The sequence below is a fragment of the Hemitrygon akajei genome, chromosome 19 (assembly GCF_048418815.1).
Source record: "Hemitrygon akajei chromosome 19, sHemAka1.3, whole genome shotgun sequence".
Classification (NCBI taxonomy): domain Eukaryota; kingdom Metazoa; phylum Chordata; class Chondrichthyes; order Myliobatiformes; family Dasyatidae; genus Hemitrygon; species Hemitrygon akajei.
In genome coordinates, this window is record NC_133142.1 from 52,855,043 (window position 1) to 52,873,131 (window position 18,089).

General features: G+C 45.5%; 1 protein-coding gene across 3 annotated transcripts in view; it reads left to right on the forward strand.

Annotated features, from left to right (window-relative positions):
* srgap3 (SLIT-ROBO Rho GTPase activating protein 3) overlaps nt 1-18,089 on the forward strand; it is a 275,811-nt gene that overhangs the window by 90,348 nt on the left and 167,374 nt on the right. For 2 of the 3 annotated variants that reach the window (XM_073072507.1, XM_073072509.1), the window contains exons 1-2: nt 4,626-4,893; nt 5,814-6,009. In XM_073072507.1, coding sequence (XP_072928608.1) covers nt 4,791-4,893; nt 5,814-6,009 — 299 coding nt within the window. In that variant the 5' untranslated portion in view covers nt 4,626-4,790. Of the gene's footprint in view, nt 1-4,625; nt 4,894-5,813; nt 6,010-18,089 lie in introns of those variants that run through there. The other variant, XM_073072508.1, reaches the window with a different exon arrangement.

An 18,089-nucleotide genomic window follows, 5' to 3' on the forward strand; every position in this document is an offset into this window, starting at 1 on the left:
TCAGGCTTCTGTACCTCCTACCTGACACTAACAATGAGAAGAGGGCATGAACCTGCATGGTGGGGGTCCTTAATAATGGACACGCCTTTCTGAGACTCTGCTCCTTGAAGATTTGAAGATGTCTTGGATGCTACGGAAGCTAATACCCAAGATGGAGCTGACTAATTTGAAGACTTTATGTAGCTTCTTTCAGTCAGGACCTAATGAAGGGTCTCGGCCCGAAATGTCGACTGTTCTCTTTGCCGAGTTCCTCCAGCATTTTGTTTGTGCTGCTTGGATTTCCAGCATCTGTAGATTTTCTCTTCATTGTTCACTCAATGGATTTGTGATATGACAGTCAGTAGCAGAACCTGGGTGGGGGCAGGAGGTGGATTGTGTTCAAATTTATTGCTGTGGGCATACATACATACCCAGTGTCAGGACAGTTGGCGTTTTGCAGAAACAATATGTTACAAACGTGACAAATGTAAATTAACATCAATTTAAATTAACATAAATTATATATAATCTACATGACAACATAAAGAAAAACAAACATAATGTCATTGGAGTAAATTGAGAGAAATGTTCGGGTTTTTCAGATCTGTTCAAGAGCCTGATGGCAGTGGGGAAGAAACTATTGTTGAACCTCGAGCTGTGGGTCTTCAGGCTCTTGTGTCTCTTGCCTGATGGCAGCTTTGAGAAGGGGGCTTCACCCTGGTGGTGGATTTCACATTCCTGAGACATCACGTCACGTAGATGTTTTCAGTGGTGAAGAGAGCTGTGTCCACATTGGAACTGTCTGAGGCCACCATTCCTGTAGCCTCTGATGTTCCCATATATCCGATATTCCATACTAGGCCGTGACACAACCCGTCAGAACGCTTTCTGCTGAATTTCTGTAGAGATTTGACAGGCTTTGATGACATGCCGATTATTGTTGAATTTCTAAGAATGCAGAGTAGCAGGGAAACAGCAAGTTTGTCTCTTTACTGGTTTGACTTGGAAATTATTGAAAATAATGGTGGTTTTCTTGATTAGAATCTCAAGTGGGTGCAATTGAAATGTCAAATCAATACACATAATTCAGCGAAGTGTTTGGCGGAAAGGGAGGCAAACGTACTGTTTTAGTAATTAAGGTTTGTGTTGATATGTAGACCAGTGAATATGATCAAATCCATGATGAACTGTTGTTTGGATGGAGTCCTATGTTGGTTTTGAATCTCCAGCAGTAATAAAGGCTAAAAATGATTTCAAGTAAATTAAGCTGTCAGAAGCAAGACCACAAATCTCCATTCTCTGTCTTTTAATAAGGAAACCATTATCAATCTGTTGTTATTTGGCAGTGACTCAAACAGAAACAAGTTTGTAAATGGGTTTCATTTGTGTCCTTGTTTATGTCATCGTAGCTATACGTGTTTGACACTGAGGGTGCTCACCACTTCCCTGATCCCCCACACTACCAGGAGTGGTCCACCCAACACTGACATCATCTTCACCAGGAGATGCCTCAAAAAGGCAGCACTCGTTATTAACGATCCCCACGACTGAGGACGTGCCCTCTTTTCATTGCTACCATCAGCATGAAGGCACACGATCAGTATTTTAGGATCAGCCTTTTCTCCACCCCATCGGATTTCTAAGTGAACACTGAACCCATGAACACTATCTTACTATTTTTGCTCTCTCTTTTGCACTACTTATTAATTTTTTAAATATATATTTCTTACCATAATTTATAGTGTACTTTATGTATTACACTGTACTGCTGCCACAAAACAACACATTTCACAACGTATGTCAGTGATAGTAAGCTGATTCTGGTTCTGAAGACTGTCAGCTACTGCAGTTGTTGGTGCAGTCCTGCAGTTCATAGGTGGTGAGCTTATCAGTGGAAGTATTGAGTCACAGTGGCTAGCTGCAATCTGTAATCTTGCGCGACAGCTTGTAGCAGCTGTAGTGTAGATCTATAACCAATGCAGACCGTACTCACAGCCTGAGCTGCACCTCACTTTATGCTTAATCACTGAAGCGCATTGCGCTGGATACCTGCAACCAGAGGTATTTTGTACGCAGGAAGTTGACTCAGCAATGCAGGCAGCCTTCCACATGGAGCAGTGGAAGATGGTGCCCTGAGCGCAGTAAATGCGTAGATGCAAGGGTGCTGGTAGGGCCTTGGTTTGCAGCCAGAGAGGTGTATGGGACCTCCACACAGCAGTGCAAGCTCAGCCCCCATCTCAAGCAGCAGGAATGAGCCTAAGCATGCACTGACGCAGGTGAGCCTCTGCAAGGCATGCTCAGCGGCCCTCTTCCCAGCAGGCCCCGCAGACATTTAGAAGGGGAAAAATGGATTTACTGCTGCAGAAAGGGAGGACATCATGGAGGGGTTGTCTACTGAGGCAGTGTGGGTGTAAGTCAGAAACAGAAAGGGGACAATCACTCTATTGGGAGTATTCTGTAGACTCCCCAATAGCAACAGAGACATTGAGGAACAGATTGTGAGACAGATTTTGGAAAGGTGCAACAATAACAGGGTTGTTGGCTTCAATTTCCCTAATATTGATTGGCATCTCCTCAGAGCAAAGGGTTTAGATGGGATGGAATTTGTTAGGTGTGTCCGGGAAGGATTACTGGCACGCTATGTAGGCAGGCCAACTAGAGGAGAGGCCAGACTGGATCTGGTGCCAGGCTGTGAACCAGACCAGCTGTCAGATCTCTCAATGGGTGAGCATTTCAGAAACAGTGACCACAACTCCCTGACCTTTACTATAGGCTTGGAGCAGACAGAATTGGAAAGTATTTAATTGGGGAAAAGGGAGTTATGTTGCAATTAGACAGGAATATGATAGAGTAAATTGTGAAAGGGTGTACTCAGGGACATACACAACAGTGGTTGTATGCCCAGTTGGCGCAGTCTTTCTTTGATTCTGTTATAGTTACCGGATTTATTGAGTATGCCCGCAAGAAAATGAATCTCAGGGTTGTATATGGTGGCATATATGTACTTCAATAATAAATTTACTTTGAACACTAGAGGCTGCTTAGTGAGCAATTGCATGGGATTCTGGATCGCTTTGTCCCACTGAGGCAGGGAAAGAATGGTAACTGCATTGTGTGCAGTTTTGATCCCCTAATCTGAGGAAAGACATTCTTGCCATAGAGGGAGTACAAAGGAGGTTCACCAGATTGATTCCTGGGATGGCAGGACTTTCATATGAAGAAAGACTGGATCGACTGGGCTTATACTCATTGGAATTTAGAAGATTGAGGGGGGGATCTTATTGAAACGTATAAAATTCTAAAGGGATTGGACAGGCTAGATGCAGGAAGATTGTTCCCAATGTTGGGGAAGTCCAGAACGAGGGGTCACAGTTTAAGAATAAAGAGGAAGCCTTTTAGGACCGAGATGAGGAGAAACTTCTTCACACAGAGAGTGGTGAATCTGTGGAATTCTCTGTCACAGGAAACAGTTGAGGTCAGTTCATTGGTTATATTTAAGAGGGAGTTAGATATGGCCCTTGTGGCTAAAGGGATCAGGGGGTATGGAGAGAAAGCAGGTACAGGATGATCAACCATGATCATACTGAATGGTGGTGCAGGCTCTAAGGGTCGAATGGCCTACTCCTGCACCTATTTTCTATGTTTCTATGTAAGGTTGACAAGAGATGCGGAACATCTAGTCAAGATGAAGAAAGAAGCATACTTAAGGTTTATGAAGCAAAGGTTGAATGGGGCTCTAGAGAGTTACAAGGTAGCCAGCAAGGAGCAGAAGCATGGACTTAGGAGAGCGGGAAGAGGACACGAGAAGGCCTTGGATTAAGGAAAACCCCAAGGTGTTCTCTGGGAATGTGAAGAACAGGAGGATGGCTGGAGTAAGGGTATTTGTAACAATGTGGGTTGAGGAGCTGAGTCAGTTACAATGTTACCTACCTTCAGGATTGCCTCCAACATAGGGTCCATTTCCAGAGGTTCAGGACACTGGGTGTTTGTGTCTTTGCGCAGCCATGGTGATGGCTGCACTCTCCCCAGCCCTCATTTTCTTGCTCATTGAATGCTAGTTTCCATTCCCACCTCCAGAATACCGCCTACTGATGTAGCAAAGCAATGTGAGAAGGAGGCGGCATTGTCATGGTAACAGGCCTTGTGATGCATCATGTCAAGGGGAAGACCATGATGCATCATCCCATTTACTCTGAAAATTTATTCCTCTTCATCCTTGACTGTGATTGCACAGAGCACGTACAGTTGGTTGCAGCAGTGAGTCACATCGCCCAGGAACACCTGAGTGTGGATCCATCCCGGTGAGGCGCAACAGCCGCAGGATTGAGCTTCCTACCCCAGGGTTGGGGTACTGACAGTCAGCCAGGACCCAGAGACCTTCCTACCAACGCAGTTTACCAGGCAGAAACTGGAGAGAGCTCAGCTGTGGACAAGACTTGTTCAAGCATCCTCCTGGATAACCTGCTACCTCTCATCGCTGAAAACCTGCTGCCACTCGCTGTTGAATAGCCTGCTCTCTCTCGTCACTTCTGTACCTCACTGTTAGAGTCTTCCGACTCTCATCATTGCCGCCTCTCATCGTTATCTAGTGTGCTGCCTCTTGTCATTGACCAGCCTGCCGCCCCTCATTGTTGACCAGCTTCACTGCCTCTTGTCCATTGTCCAGCGCGCTGCCTCTTGTCGTTGATTAGCCTGGATTTGTTGACGAACCTGCTGCCTTTCCTCATTAACGAGCTCGCTGCCTCTGTCACTAATTAGCCTGTTGCCTCTTGTGGCTGAATAGATCCCCCCCCCCACCCCCATCGCTCGTCATGAAGGATAGGCATTTGGCTCAGGTCCCAGTGGGCTGCTGGCAGTTGTGGAAACAGAGCTTGGGAAAACTTGACCGGTTCAGGATCAGAAAGGAGAACAAGGGTAAATTGATCAGCAATGAATTGGAGTGGAAAGTATGGGGAGAACTGGGCAAAGCTTTTCTGTTCAACTGAATTACCTCCTCCTGTGTAAGCTGTCGGCCATACTAAGCGGATGGATACCTGATACCTCTGTATTAGGAATTTATAAATTCCAGTCCCACCTGAGAGACTTATTTTGTTATGTATCAAAGCAGGCGACTGGGGTTGAAAGGGATAATAAATCAGCCATAATGGAATAATGAAGCAGACTCGATGGGCTGAATGGCCTAATTCTGTTCCTATGTTTTATGGTCCTATGCCAGCTGGCATAGTCCAGTCCAAGAGCATGATAGATACTAAACACAGGAGATTCTGCAGATGCTAGAAATCCAGAGCAACACCCACAAAATGCTGGAGGAACTTCCATCATGACGAAGGGTCTTGGCCCGAAACGTTGACTGTTTATTCCTCTCCATTGTTGTTGCCTGACTGGCTGCGTTTCTCCAGCACTTTGTGTGTTTTGTATGGTTGATTGGGTCAGGATCTTTTGGAACAGAAGTTAGCTGACGTTCCCTGGGTAACCCAGTGAATATAGATCTTGTTGCACTAATTTGAAGAAACATCAGGACACCCCTGTAGTGTTCTGTTTAAAATTCTTTGCTTCAAAAAACACTTGAATAATATTACCTAATCATTTGTCACATCACTACTTGTGGGATGTTGCTGTGCATAAATAGGTCAAAGTCAAAGTAAATCTACTATGATTGTACATATATGTAACCATATGTAACCTTGAGGTGAATTTAATAAATAAGCTGATGTACAGCAAAAATGGTTCATTTCAAAGATTTTTGCAGAATCCCAGGTTGCTGTTGACTTGTTACTGTTCCATTTCTTTCTCCCCTTCCGGTTTTAACCGATAGCCTTTCATGTTTCTCGTAGAGATCCGAGCACAGTTGGCGGAGCAGCTGAAATGCCTGGAGCAGCAATCGGAATCCCGTCTCCAGCTTCTGCAGGATTTACAGGAGTTCTTCAGGAGGAAGGCGGAGATCGAGGTGGAGTACTCGCGGAGCCTGGACAAGCTGGCGGAGAGGTTTGCAGCAAAGATCCGCAGCTCAAAGGAACATCAACAGTTCAGGTAAGCCCGGCCTGTGGATAAGCCTCCTTTGTAGCTTTATACAATTTCACTCCTTCTCTCTTTCTGTGTGGCTGATGGCAAGGCGAGCACTGAAAGGGATTGCGGTGAGCTCAGTGCCTAAGGGAGGTTCAAGAATGCAGGTACTAAGAGGAGTCAGAGATGGTCCAATTTTATTTGTGAAGGAAACCACATAAAACAAGGATGAGTTAAAAAGTTCCCATGTTTCACATTAATGCAGTAGGTTTCCTTGAAACTTAGGGAGAGGCAATTTGGCGCATCACTCCTATGCTAGCTCACAGAAGAACCCCATTACTTTTTCCTATAGCTTAATATTAAGAATTTGGTTAAGAGCATTCATAACTTTGAGCACCTGTCAACCAGCACATTAGCTATAGAGTCATAGAAAAATACAACACAGAAACAGGCTTTTTGGCCCAACTGTCCATAACAACCAAGATGCCTACCTTAGCTAATTCCATTTGCTTGTGTCTGGCCTACATGCCTCTACACCTTTCCATGTACCTGTTTAAATATTGTTATAGTACCTACTTCAAATGCTTCCTCTGACAGCTTGTTCCATATACACACCACCCCTCTGGGTGAAGTTACTCCACAAGCCCCTTACAAATCTTTCCCCCTCAACTCAAGTCAGGGGAAAGGAAGAAATAGAGAAAGAAAGATAGATTAGCTTTATTTGGCACACGTACATAAAAGCATACAATGAAAAATGTCAGTGATGCCAAATAAAATCAGCAAGGGTTGTGCTGGGCACCAGAGGTGTCACCACACTTCTGCCACTGACAAAGCATGCCCACACCTCACTCACCCTAAATGTACTGAACGCCTTTGGGACATGGGAGGAAACTGGAGCACCCAGAGGAAATCCATGTAGTCACACAAAGCATGTCCTTACAGAGGTTTAGGTGAAAGCGGAGAGTGTTGAGAGGTGCAGATTGACTCTTCAATGCACGGGGAGCGATACTGCCCCTGGGGGTCCCTGAGATGGACGTCCTAAATGACGTAGGTCAAACTGCACTTGGAGATTTGTGAGCAGATTTGGGCCCTTCATTAAGAAAGGATGTGCTGGCATTGGAGAGGGTCTAGAAGAAGTTCACACTAATGATCCCAGGATCGAAAGGGTGAATGTATGAGGAGCATTTGAAGGCTCTGGGCCTGTACTCCCTGGAGTTTAGAAGAATGGGAGAGGGGATCTCACTGAAGCCTTTCAAATATTGAAAGGTTTAGATAGAGTGGACGTGGAGAGAATTTTTCCAACAGTGGGGGAGTCTAGGACCAGGGGGCACAGCCACACAAGCATGTCCCTTGAGAATCAGAATCAGGTTTAATATCACTGGCATATGTCGTGAAGTTTGTTGTTTTCTGGCAGCAGTACATTGCAATACAAAATAATTAAAAACTATAAATAATAATAAGAAATATGTGTAAAAATTAAATTAAGTAAGTAGTGCAAAAAGGGAGCAAACAAAAGTGAGGTAGTGTTCATGGGTTCATTGTCCATTCTGAAATCTGATGGTGGAGGGGAAGAAGCTGTTCCTGAAACATTGAATGTGTGTCTTTAGGCTCCTGTACCTCCTCCTTGATGGCAACAATGAGAAGAGGGCATGTCCTGGGTGATGGGGGTCCTTAATGATGGGTGTTGGCTTCTTGAGGCATCATCTTTTGAATGTGCCCTTGATGCTGGGAAGACTAGTTGCCCATGATGGAGCTGACTGAGTTTATAACTTTCTGCTGCTTTTTCTGATCCTGTGCAGTGGCCCCTCCATACGAGAAGGTGATGCAACTAGTTAGAATGCTCCCCAAGGTACATTTGTAGAAATTTGCAAGAGTATTTGGTGACATACCAAGTTTCCTCAAATTACTAATGAAATATAGCCTCTTTCATACCTTTTTTGTAATTGCATCAATATGTTGGGCCCAGGATAGATCCTCAGAGATGTTGACACCAGGAACTTGAAACTGCTCACCCTTTCCACTGCTGTTGCCTTGATGTTCCCCTTCCTGAAGTCCACAATCAGTTCCTTGGTCTTACAGACATTGAGTGCAAGGTTGTTGTTGTGACACCAGTCAACCAGCTGATCTATCTCACTTCTGTATGCCTCCTCATCACCATTGAAACTCTGCCAACAGTAGTTGTGTCATCAGCAAATTTCAATAGTCAATAGTTCCATTTAATATCAGAGAATGTATACCTGAAATTCTTGTTCTTCACAGACATCCATGAAAACAGAAGGGTACCCCAAAGAGTGAATGACAGTAAAAGCGTTAGAACCCCAAAGCCCACCCACTCCCCCTCACCACACACAAGTAGCAGCAAAGCATCGACCCTCTCCCACTTCTACAGAAAAACATCAGCATCCTCCACCCACCAAGCAAGAAATAGGAAAGCCCCCAAGAAAGACCATTATCTTCAGTACAAATCATTCACCCGACAATCCACATATTACAGGCTTTCTCCCTAATAAAGGGGCAGAGAGGTGTCACACAGCAAGAGGGAAGACGAACAAGATGGAGAAAAAAAACACTCACTGATTTACGATGTTAAAGTCTGCCACATTGCTTTTTTTTCCTGAGTTCTCCGACTTGAGAATCGGCAACAAAGTCTTCCCCACCAACAAGAGAAAGAGAGATAGAGAGAGGGATCTGAGTACAGAAACCTGGTAGCTGATCTGCTGTTCCTGATGTTCAGTTTCCTCCTGCGATGCATGCTTCAGTTCATGGCATTGGCATAGAACTGGCTCATCTCCAGGGCCGCAAAGCCTTGGAACCCCAAAGGCAAGCTTCTCTTCTGAGTCATATCCTTGGGATATCAATAAATGGCCAGTCGGAGAGCCCCAAGAGCAGGAACCAGAGTGCAGCTCTGGGTCAGGGTCTTCGACAGAACCCCATCCACCTTGAAAAGGAAAAAGAGAGACATTAAAGATAGAAATTAAGTTGTTTTCACAGATGAGTTCAAAGAAGCCATGGTCTAGCACCATCATAGTTTTGTCCCCCAGTGGTGTTTGAGCTGTGCCTATCTGTAGTCGTGGGTGTGGAGAGAGTAGAGCAGTGGGCGAAGCATGCATCCTTGTTGACTGTCAGTGAGGAAGAGGTGTTATTTCCCATCTGCTCTGACTGATCTCCCAGTGAGGAAGCCATGAATCCAGTTGCAGAGGGAGGTACAGAGTTTTTGGAGCTTGTTGATTATGTTAAACGCAATAAACAGCAGCCTGATGTAGATATTGCTGCTGTCCAAGTGGTCTAAGACCGAGCGGAGAGCCAGTGAGATTGCATCCACTGTAGACCTGTTGTGGTGATAGGCAAATTGCAGTGTGTCAAGTTAAGCAGGAGTTGATTATGGCCATGAATGACCAGCCTCTCGAGGCACTTTATCACAGTGAATGTGAATGCCACTGGGCAATAGTTATTGCGGCTGCTCACCCTGCTCTTCTTAGGCACCAATATGATTGTCATCCTTTTGAAGCAGGTGGGAACTTCTGACTCAGCAATGAGATATTGAAGATGTCCTTCAACACTCCTGCCAGTTGGTTAGCACAGGTTTCGATGTCCTATCAGGTTACACCATCAGAGGCAGACTCCTTGCGAGGGTTCGCCCTCTTGAAAGTTGTTCTGACATCGGCCTCCAAGACAGAGATCACAGGGTCACCAGATGCTCTTTCAAAGCGTGCATGGAAGGCATTGAGCTAATCTGGGAGTGAGGGCATCGTGATGTTAGGTTTCACCTTGTAGGAAGCAATGGCCTGCAAACACTGCCAGAGCTGACATGCATCCAACCCCATCTCTAACTTCAATTAGAATTGTTTTTTCACCCTTAAAATAGCCTTCCAAAAGTCATACCTGGACTTGTTGTATAGTTCTGGAGCACCAGTACTGAATGCCACAGATCTAGCCCTCACCAGACTATGAATCTCCTGGTTCATCCACAACTTCTGGTTAGGTATGCCTGGTATGTTCTCGAAGGCACACACCCATCCACACAGATCTTGATGAAGTCAGTGACTGCTGTGGCACATTTATTCAGATTCAAAGATGAGTCCCTGAATATTGTCCAGTCCACTGACTCAAAGCTGTCCTGTAAGCACTCCTCCATCTTTCTTTGTTCTCACCGCTGGTTCTGCGGTCTTTAGTCTCTGCCTATATGCTGGGCGTAGGAAGTACAACCAGCTGATCGGACTCCCCAGAGTACAGGTGTGGAATGGCACGGTATGCGTTCTAGATGTTGGTGTAACAGTGGTCAAGTGTGTTGGCTCCTCTGGTTCCACAGGGGATGCGTTGGTGGTAGTTGTTCAGAGTCTTCTTCAGGCTGGCCTGGCTGAAATCCCCCACAATAAAAGGGAGGGAGGGCATCAGGCTGTGCTGTTTCATGATTGCTGATGACGGTGCTCTGCTCCTTCAGAGCCTGTCTGACACTGCCCTGAGGTGAAACGTACACTGCTACCAGGATGATGGTGGAAAATTCCGTCAGTGGATAAAATGCACAACACTTGACCACTAGATGTCCCAGGTCAGGGGAGCAGGACTGAGACAAAACCACCACATCTGTGCTCCACAATGAGTTAATCTAAAGCATACTCCACCTCCTCTACCTTTAAAAGATTGAGCTGTCCTGTCTTTGTGGAGAATGGTAAAGCCATCAGGTTGCAGTGTTGCCTCCAAAATGGTGGGTTTCCATAAAGCAAAGTGTAGTAGTCCCTGCTGTTCCACAGAGATGAGGAAGAATTTCTCCAGCCAGAGAGTGATGAATCTGTGGAATTCATTGCCACAGATGGCTGTGGAGGCCAAGTCATTGGGTATATTTAAAGTGGAGGTTGATAGGTTCTTGATTAGTAAGGATGTCAAAGATTACAGGGAGAAGTCAGGAGAATGGAGTTGAGAGGGACAGTAAGTCAGTCATGATGAGATGATAAAGCAGATTCAATGACCCAAATGGCCTAATTCTGATCCTATGCCCTATGCTCTAAATGGAGACTTTACGCTCAATGGCCACTTTATTAGATACACCTGTACACCGGCTTGTTAATGCAAATATCTAATCAGCCAGTCAGGTGGCAGCAACTCAATGCATAAAAGCACGCAGACATGGTCCAGAGGTTCCGTGCTTCAAATCAAACATCAGAATGGAGGAGAAATGTAAACTAAGTGACTTTAACCATGGAATGATAGTTGGTGCTAATCAGGGTGGTTTGAGTATCTCAGAAACTGCTGAGATTTTCACACACAGTAGTCTGTAGAGTTTACAGACAATGGTACATGAAACAAAAAAAACATCCAGTGCAGAGAGCAGCAGTTCTGTGGGTGGAAATGCTTTGTTGATGAGAGAGGTCAGAGGAGAATGGCCAGACTGGTTCGAGCTGACAAGAAGGCGACGGTAACTCAAGTAACCGTGCATTGCAGCTGCTGTGTGCAGAAGAGTATCTCTTGAACCTTGAAGTGAATGGGCTACAGCAGCAGAAGACCACAAACGCAGGAGGTACCTAATAAAGTGGCCACTGAGTACATTTGGCCTGAAGTGAGGTGGGAAGTTGGCCCGTTGCCAGCACAGAGGCTGTTGATACCTTCATGAAATTATCCCTCTGCTTGATGCTAAGTGAAATGCATCACTCTCAAATACCGCTGCAGCAAACAGCAAGGCAGAAGCCTTTCCAGTGATACATTAACTAATGTAGAAGAACTGGCAGCACTGTGAATAAAGAAAGAAGATTGCACATGGATGGTACAGGTATGGAGGGCATGGTCCCAGAGCAGGGAGTAGGCAGTTTAAATGGTTTCAGCATGGACTAGATGGGCTGAAGGGCCTGTTATGTGCTGTAGTGCTCTATGACTCAAATGTCAATATAGGACATGGCCAGAGCACTTCTGTAGTTGAGTCTTCCTAGTGACTTCTGCACATCATGGTGACACCTTCCCCTGACCTCCTGCTCCAAGGGGGACATGCCCTTGTTAACCTGGCAGTGATTATAGCCTGGGAACTTAATCATCCCAGCATAGCACGTGAAAGGGTAAGGGAGAAAACAAACCCTTTGTCAGATACCAGGAGCTCAACAACATAGAAGGCCTGGAGGTATTAAAGTTCGAGAGTGAAAGTAAGAGAAAACAGGTCAAGAGAGATGAAAGCCCAAAAATGTTTTGTAAACACACAAAGGATAAAAGGGTTATTCAGGAGTATATAATACTCAAGAATTACCCAGTGATGAATGTAGACTTGAAGATGGGGGTAGGTGGAGGATGTGTGTTTAAACAAGAGAAGGTATGATGTAGAGATTTTAGTGAAAGAATAGATACAAGAGATTCTGCAGATGCTCAAAATTCAGAGTAACACACACAGAATGCTGGAGGAATTCAGCACATCAGGCAGCATCTTTGGAGGGGAATAAGCAGTCAACGTTTCAGCCAGAGACCTTCAGCAGGGCTGGAAAGAAAGGGGAAGAAGCCAGAATAAGAAGGTGGTGAAAGCCATGAAAGAGTAGAGTGAATGGTTGAACAGAATAGACACACTAAAACAGGAAGTATTATATGCTTAAAAGTAGATAAGTAATTGGATGCAGGTATCTCAGCTTCTCCTTTATTCCATTCCCCATTATGGCTCCCTTCTTACACCTTCTCCTCACCTGCCTATTGTCTCCATCTGGTGCCCTATCTCCTCCTCTTTCTTCCTCTCCTCTCCTATCAAATTCCCTTTTCTTCAGCCCTTTACCTCTTCCATCTAATCTCTCCCTTCGCATCATCCCCCTCCCCCACCTTCCCTCTAACCCAGCTCATTCTCCTTTGCCTTCTTCCACCTGCTTACTCTGCTTCTTCCCCCTTCCTTTCCAGTCCTGATGAAGAACGTTGGCCTGGAATGTTAGCTGTTTATTGCTCTTCATACACGCTGCCTGACCTGCTGAGTTCCTCCGGCATTTTGTGTGTGTTGCTCTAGATTTCCATCATCTGCAGAATCTCAGTCAGTTGAGAGAAGCGAGGGAGGAAATAGATGAGACTCTGAGGATCATGGGGAATCCTGTCTCACTAATGGCAATGTGCCAGAAAATTGGGGGATTGCCAACATGGTGCCACTGTTTTAAAGGGGGGGGGGGGAAGAGCAAAACTAGTCAAATTCAGAGTAATGACTTATCTCCATTGCAAATTGTTGGAAACATTTTGAAAGGCGGTGTCAATCACATTAAAGATGATGGATCTATTAAGGTCAGATATGACTCTCAGTGGAATCCTTGGAGATGTCATCAAGGCAGGTTGCTGATGGTCAAAGTTGAAGTAAATTTATTGTCGAAGTACGTTCGTGTCACTATATACAACCTTGAGTTTCATTTCCTTGCAGGTATTTATCAGAAAATAAAGAAATACAATAGAATTTATTTGAAAACTATACATAACAAAGACTGACTAATAACCAATGTGCAAAAGAAGACAAATCATGCTAACAATAAAAAAGTAAATATATAATACTGAGAACTTGAATTATAGAGTCCCTGTAAGTGAGCCTGTGGGTTGTGGAGACAGATCAGCGTTTGAGGTAAATGAGGTTACCCACGCCGGTCCAGGAGCCTGATGGTTGTAGAGTAATAACTGTTCCTGAACCTGGTGACGTTGGTCCCAAGGCTCCTATATCTCCTGCCTAATGGTAGTGAGAAGAGAGCATGGATGGTGGGCATCGATAATGATGGAAGCTGCTTCATTGTGGCAGGGCTCCTTGACATGGGCTCAGTGGTGGGAATGGTTTTGCCTGTGATGGGCTGGGTTGTGTCCACCACTTTCTGTAGACTTTTCCTTTCTGGGGCACATTTTGAATTTTATGTTAATTTTAGTGAGACTTTCATAAAGATCCTAATGATAACTGTTCAGTAATTTTAAAGCCTATGAGATCTAAGAGAAAATGGTATCCAAAGCTGTCTCAATGGTAGGTAATGCTGACAAGTGATTTTTGTATGTGCAAGGCTTTTTCCAGCTTTCCTTAAGGGTTTATTACAAGACCTTTGCGTTTAGCATTGACTTGGACATAAACAGAAAAGACATGATTTGGAAGTTTGGAGATGATGCAGTGGTTGCTGGCTGGTTGAAAGTAAAGAAGGCAGCTGGAGGGAAGGGCTGGTGCCAGAACAGTGATGGTCTGGAAAGGGTGGGGATTGTATCTGGCAAGGGAACTAAGGTAGGAGAATGCACAGAAAAGATGAGGGTGCTGAGAAGTGTATGTCCACACATGCCGGTAGCAGGAACATCAGATGCTTTTTGTTATTAGCAAAGGGCCAGAATATAAAACTAGTCAGGTTGCATTAGGGACTTTTAAGAGATGTTCAGATAGACACATGAATGTGAGGAAAATGAAAGGATATGGACGTTGTGTAGGGAGAAGAGATTAGTCCAGTTAACCAATTGATTACTGATTAGTCCTATTATAATTAGTCTTGACGAAGGGTCTCGGCCCGAAACGTCGACAGTGCTTCTCCCTATAGATGCTGCCTGGCCTGCTGCGTTCCACCAGCATTTTGTGTGTGTTGTTAGTCTTGACGAAGGGTCTCGGCCCGAAACGTCGACAGTGCTTCTCCCTATAGATGCTGCCTGGCCTGCTGCATTCCACCAGCATTTTGTGTGTGTTGCTTGATTACTAATTTAATTGGTTCAGCACAATATTCTGAGATTCCTGTACTGTATTTTTCTATGTTCTAACTAAATAAAAATTACTTAAATCACATTGAGAATAGACAATGGATTCTGGTCACCATGTTGCAGGAAGGAGGTGATCATCCTAAAGAATTCTAGCTGTTATGAGTGTGGAGAATTTCAATTCTCTTGAAGTTCTGCTTCAGCTGAGGTTGTATTGGGCACAAGCCTCCCCACCATTGAAGACATCTTCAACAGTCAGTACCTCAAGAAGGTGGCCTTCATCATTAAGGATCCCCACCACCCAATACTTGCATTCCTTCCTCTCATTATTAGCATCAGGGAGGAGTTATGGAAATCTGAAGGCACACACTCAATGTCATAGTATACTTTATGTATTTGCACTGTATTGCTGCCACAAAACAACAAATTTCACAACATATGTCAGTGATAATAAACCTGATTCTGATTCCGTATTCTTTAGCAATGGGAGACTACATAGAGTAGATTGGACAGACTGATATTTCTCAGCACAGAGGGCAATAACTTGGGGCCTTAAATGAAGGAAGAAAACTTTGCTGGGAATGCTCAGCAGATCAGGCAGCAACAGTGGAAGGAGAAGTAGGTAACATTTCAAGGCCAGGGTCTCTCATTAGAATTATCTAGGGATGGTGACTCCACAGATGCTTCCTGACCTTTTGAGTTTTCTAAATAATGAGAAGAGGGCATGTCCTGGGTGGTGGGATCCTATCGCCTGGGTGGTATTGGGGTCTGGTGGTGGTAATGAAGAGGGCATGTCCTGAGTGGTGGGATCCTATCGCCCGGGTGGTATTGGGGTCTGGTGGTGGTAATGAAGAGGGCATGTCCTGGGTGGTGGGATCCTATCGCCCGGGTGGTATTGGGGTCTGGTGGTGGTAATGAAGAGGGCATGTCCTGGGTGGTGGGATCCTATCGCCCGGGTGGTATTGGGGTCTGGTGGTGGTAATGAAGAGGGCATGTCCTGGGTGGTGGGATCCTATCGCCCGGGTGGTATTGGGGTCTGGTGGTGGTAATGAAGAGGGCATGTCCTGGGTGGTGGGATCCTATCGCCCGGGTGGTATTGGGGTCTGGTGGTGGTAATGAAGAGGGCATGTCCTGGGTGGTGGGATCCTATCGCCCGGGTGGTATTGGGGTCTGGTGGTGGTAATGAAGAGGGCATGTCCTGGGTGGTGGGATCCTATCGCCCGGGTGGTATTGGGGTCTGGTGGTGGTAATGAAGAGGGCATGTCCTGGGTGGTGGGATCCTATCGCCCGGGTGGTAATGGGATCTGGAATTCTCTGCAGAATAAGTGGAATCGGTCATCAGATTAAAAAATGGCCGGAGGCTCCTTGTTGTATAGTTGAAATGGCTGAAACCTGACAAGGCTATGTAGTAACGAGCTTAAAACTATCAGACTGGATGTTGTGTTCCTGCCATCACAGGCATGATGAGGTGAACAGCTTATTTTAACTCTAGTGGTAATTTTCGAGAAGACATCAAGTCCACTGCCTAGCCTGAGGCCGAGTTTCTCAATCTAGACCCCATTGGAAGGGCACCATTTGGATAAACTACGGACACTGTTGAATAATCTTCTGTAGATCGGGATGGGTGTCATTGTTGCCAGGACACTGGTAGAGAAGATTAGGTTGAAACCAACTCCTGCAGGCCAAAGGAAGACAAGTTTGTATTAATTCATCCTGTACCAACTTCTGAAAACCTTTTACAGAGTAAGAAGTACTTGTGCAAGATAAGCACAGATGCAACAGGCAATGTCACAGCCAATCTACATACACGTAAGAAGAACCTATGAACATAATGAGCTAATAATTGATAGTCTGTTTGGCTGGTTTTAATTTAGAAACATAGAAAACCCTTTGGCCCACAATGCTGTGCCGAACATGTACTTACTTAGAAATTACCTAGGGTTACCCATAGCTCTCTATTTTTCTAAGCTCCATGTACCTGTCCAGGAGTCTCTTAAAAGACCCTATCGTATCTGCCTCCACCACTGATGCCGGCAGCCCATTCCACGCACTCACCGCTCTCTGAGTAAAAAAATTTACCCCGACATCTCCTCTGTACCTACTTCCAAGCACCTTAAAACTGTGCCCTTTCATGCTAGTCATTTCAGCCCTGGGAAAAAGCCTCTGACTATCCACACGATCAATGTCTCTCATCATCTTATACACCTCTATAAGGTCACCTCTCATCCTCCGTTACTCCAAGGGATAAAGGCCCAGTTCACTCAATCTATTCTCATAAGGCATGCTCCCCAATCCAGGCAACATCCTTGTGAATCTCCTCTGCACCTTTTCTATGGTTTCCACATCTTTCCTGTAGTGAGGTGACCAGAACTGAGCACAGTACTCCAAGTGGGGTCTGACCAGGGTCCTATATAGCTGCAACATTACCCCTCGGCTCCTAAACTCAAACCCCTCACTCTAGGGAGATGCCAATCAATATATATGGAAAATTAAAATTTCCCACCACAACAACCCTGTTATTATTACTCCTTTCCAGAATCTGTCTCCCTGTCTGCTCCTTGATGGCCCTGTTACTATTGGGTGGTCTATTAAAAACACCCAGTAGAGTTACTGACCCCTTCCTGTTCCTAACTTCCACACACAGAGACTCAGTAGACAATCCCTCCTTGACTTCCTCCTTTTCTGCAGCCGTGACACTATCTCTGATCAACAGTGCCACGCCCTCAGCTCCCCAGTAGCCTTAGCAAACCTCCCTGCCAGGATATTGGTCCCTCTGGGATTCAAGTGCAACCCGTCCTTTTTGTACAGGTCACGCCTGCCCCAAAAGAGGTCCCAGTGATCCAGAAATCTGAATCCCTGCCCCCTGCTCCAATCCCTCAGCCAGGCATTTATCCTCCACCTCATCCTATTCCTATTCTCACTGTCACGTGGCACAGGCAGTAATCCCGAGATGACTACCTTTGAGGTCCTTCTCAACTTCCATCCTAACTCCCTGTAGTCTGTTTTCCAGACCTCCTCCCTTTTCCTACCTATGTCGTTGGTACCAATATGAACCACGCCCTCTGGCTGTTCTCCTTCCCACTTCAGGATATCGTGGACACAATCAGAAACATCCTGGACCCTGGCACCTGGGAGGCAAACTACTATCCAAGTTTCTTTTCTGCGTCCACAGAATCACCTGTCTGAACCCCTAACTATAGAGTCCCCTATCACTGCTGCCATCCTCTTCCCTACCCTTCTGAGCCACAGGACCAGACTCTGTGTCAGAGGGACGGCCACTGTCGCTTCCCCCAGGTAGGCCGTTCCCCCCCAACAGTACTCAAACAAGAGTACTTATCGTTAAGGGTACAGCCACAGGGGTACTCTCTAGTATCTGACTCTTGCCCTTCCCTCTCCTGACTGTTACCCACTTCTCTGTCTCCCGTGGCCCCGGTGTCACTACCTGCCTATAGCTGCTCTCCGTC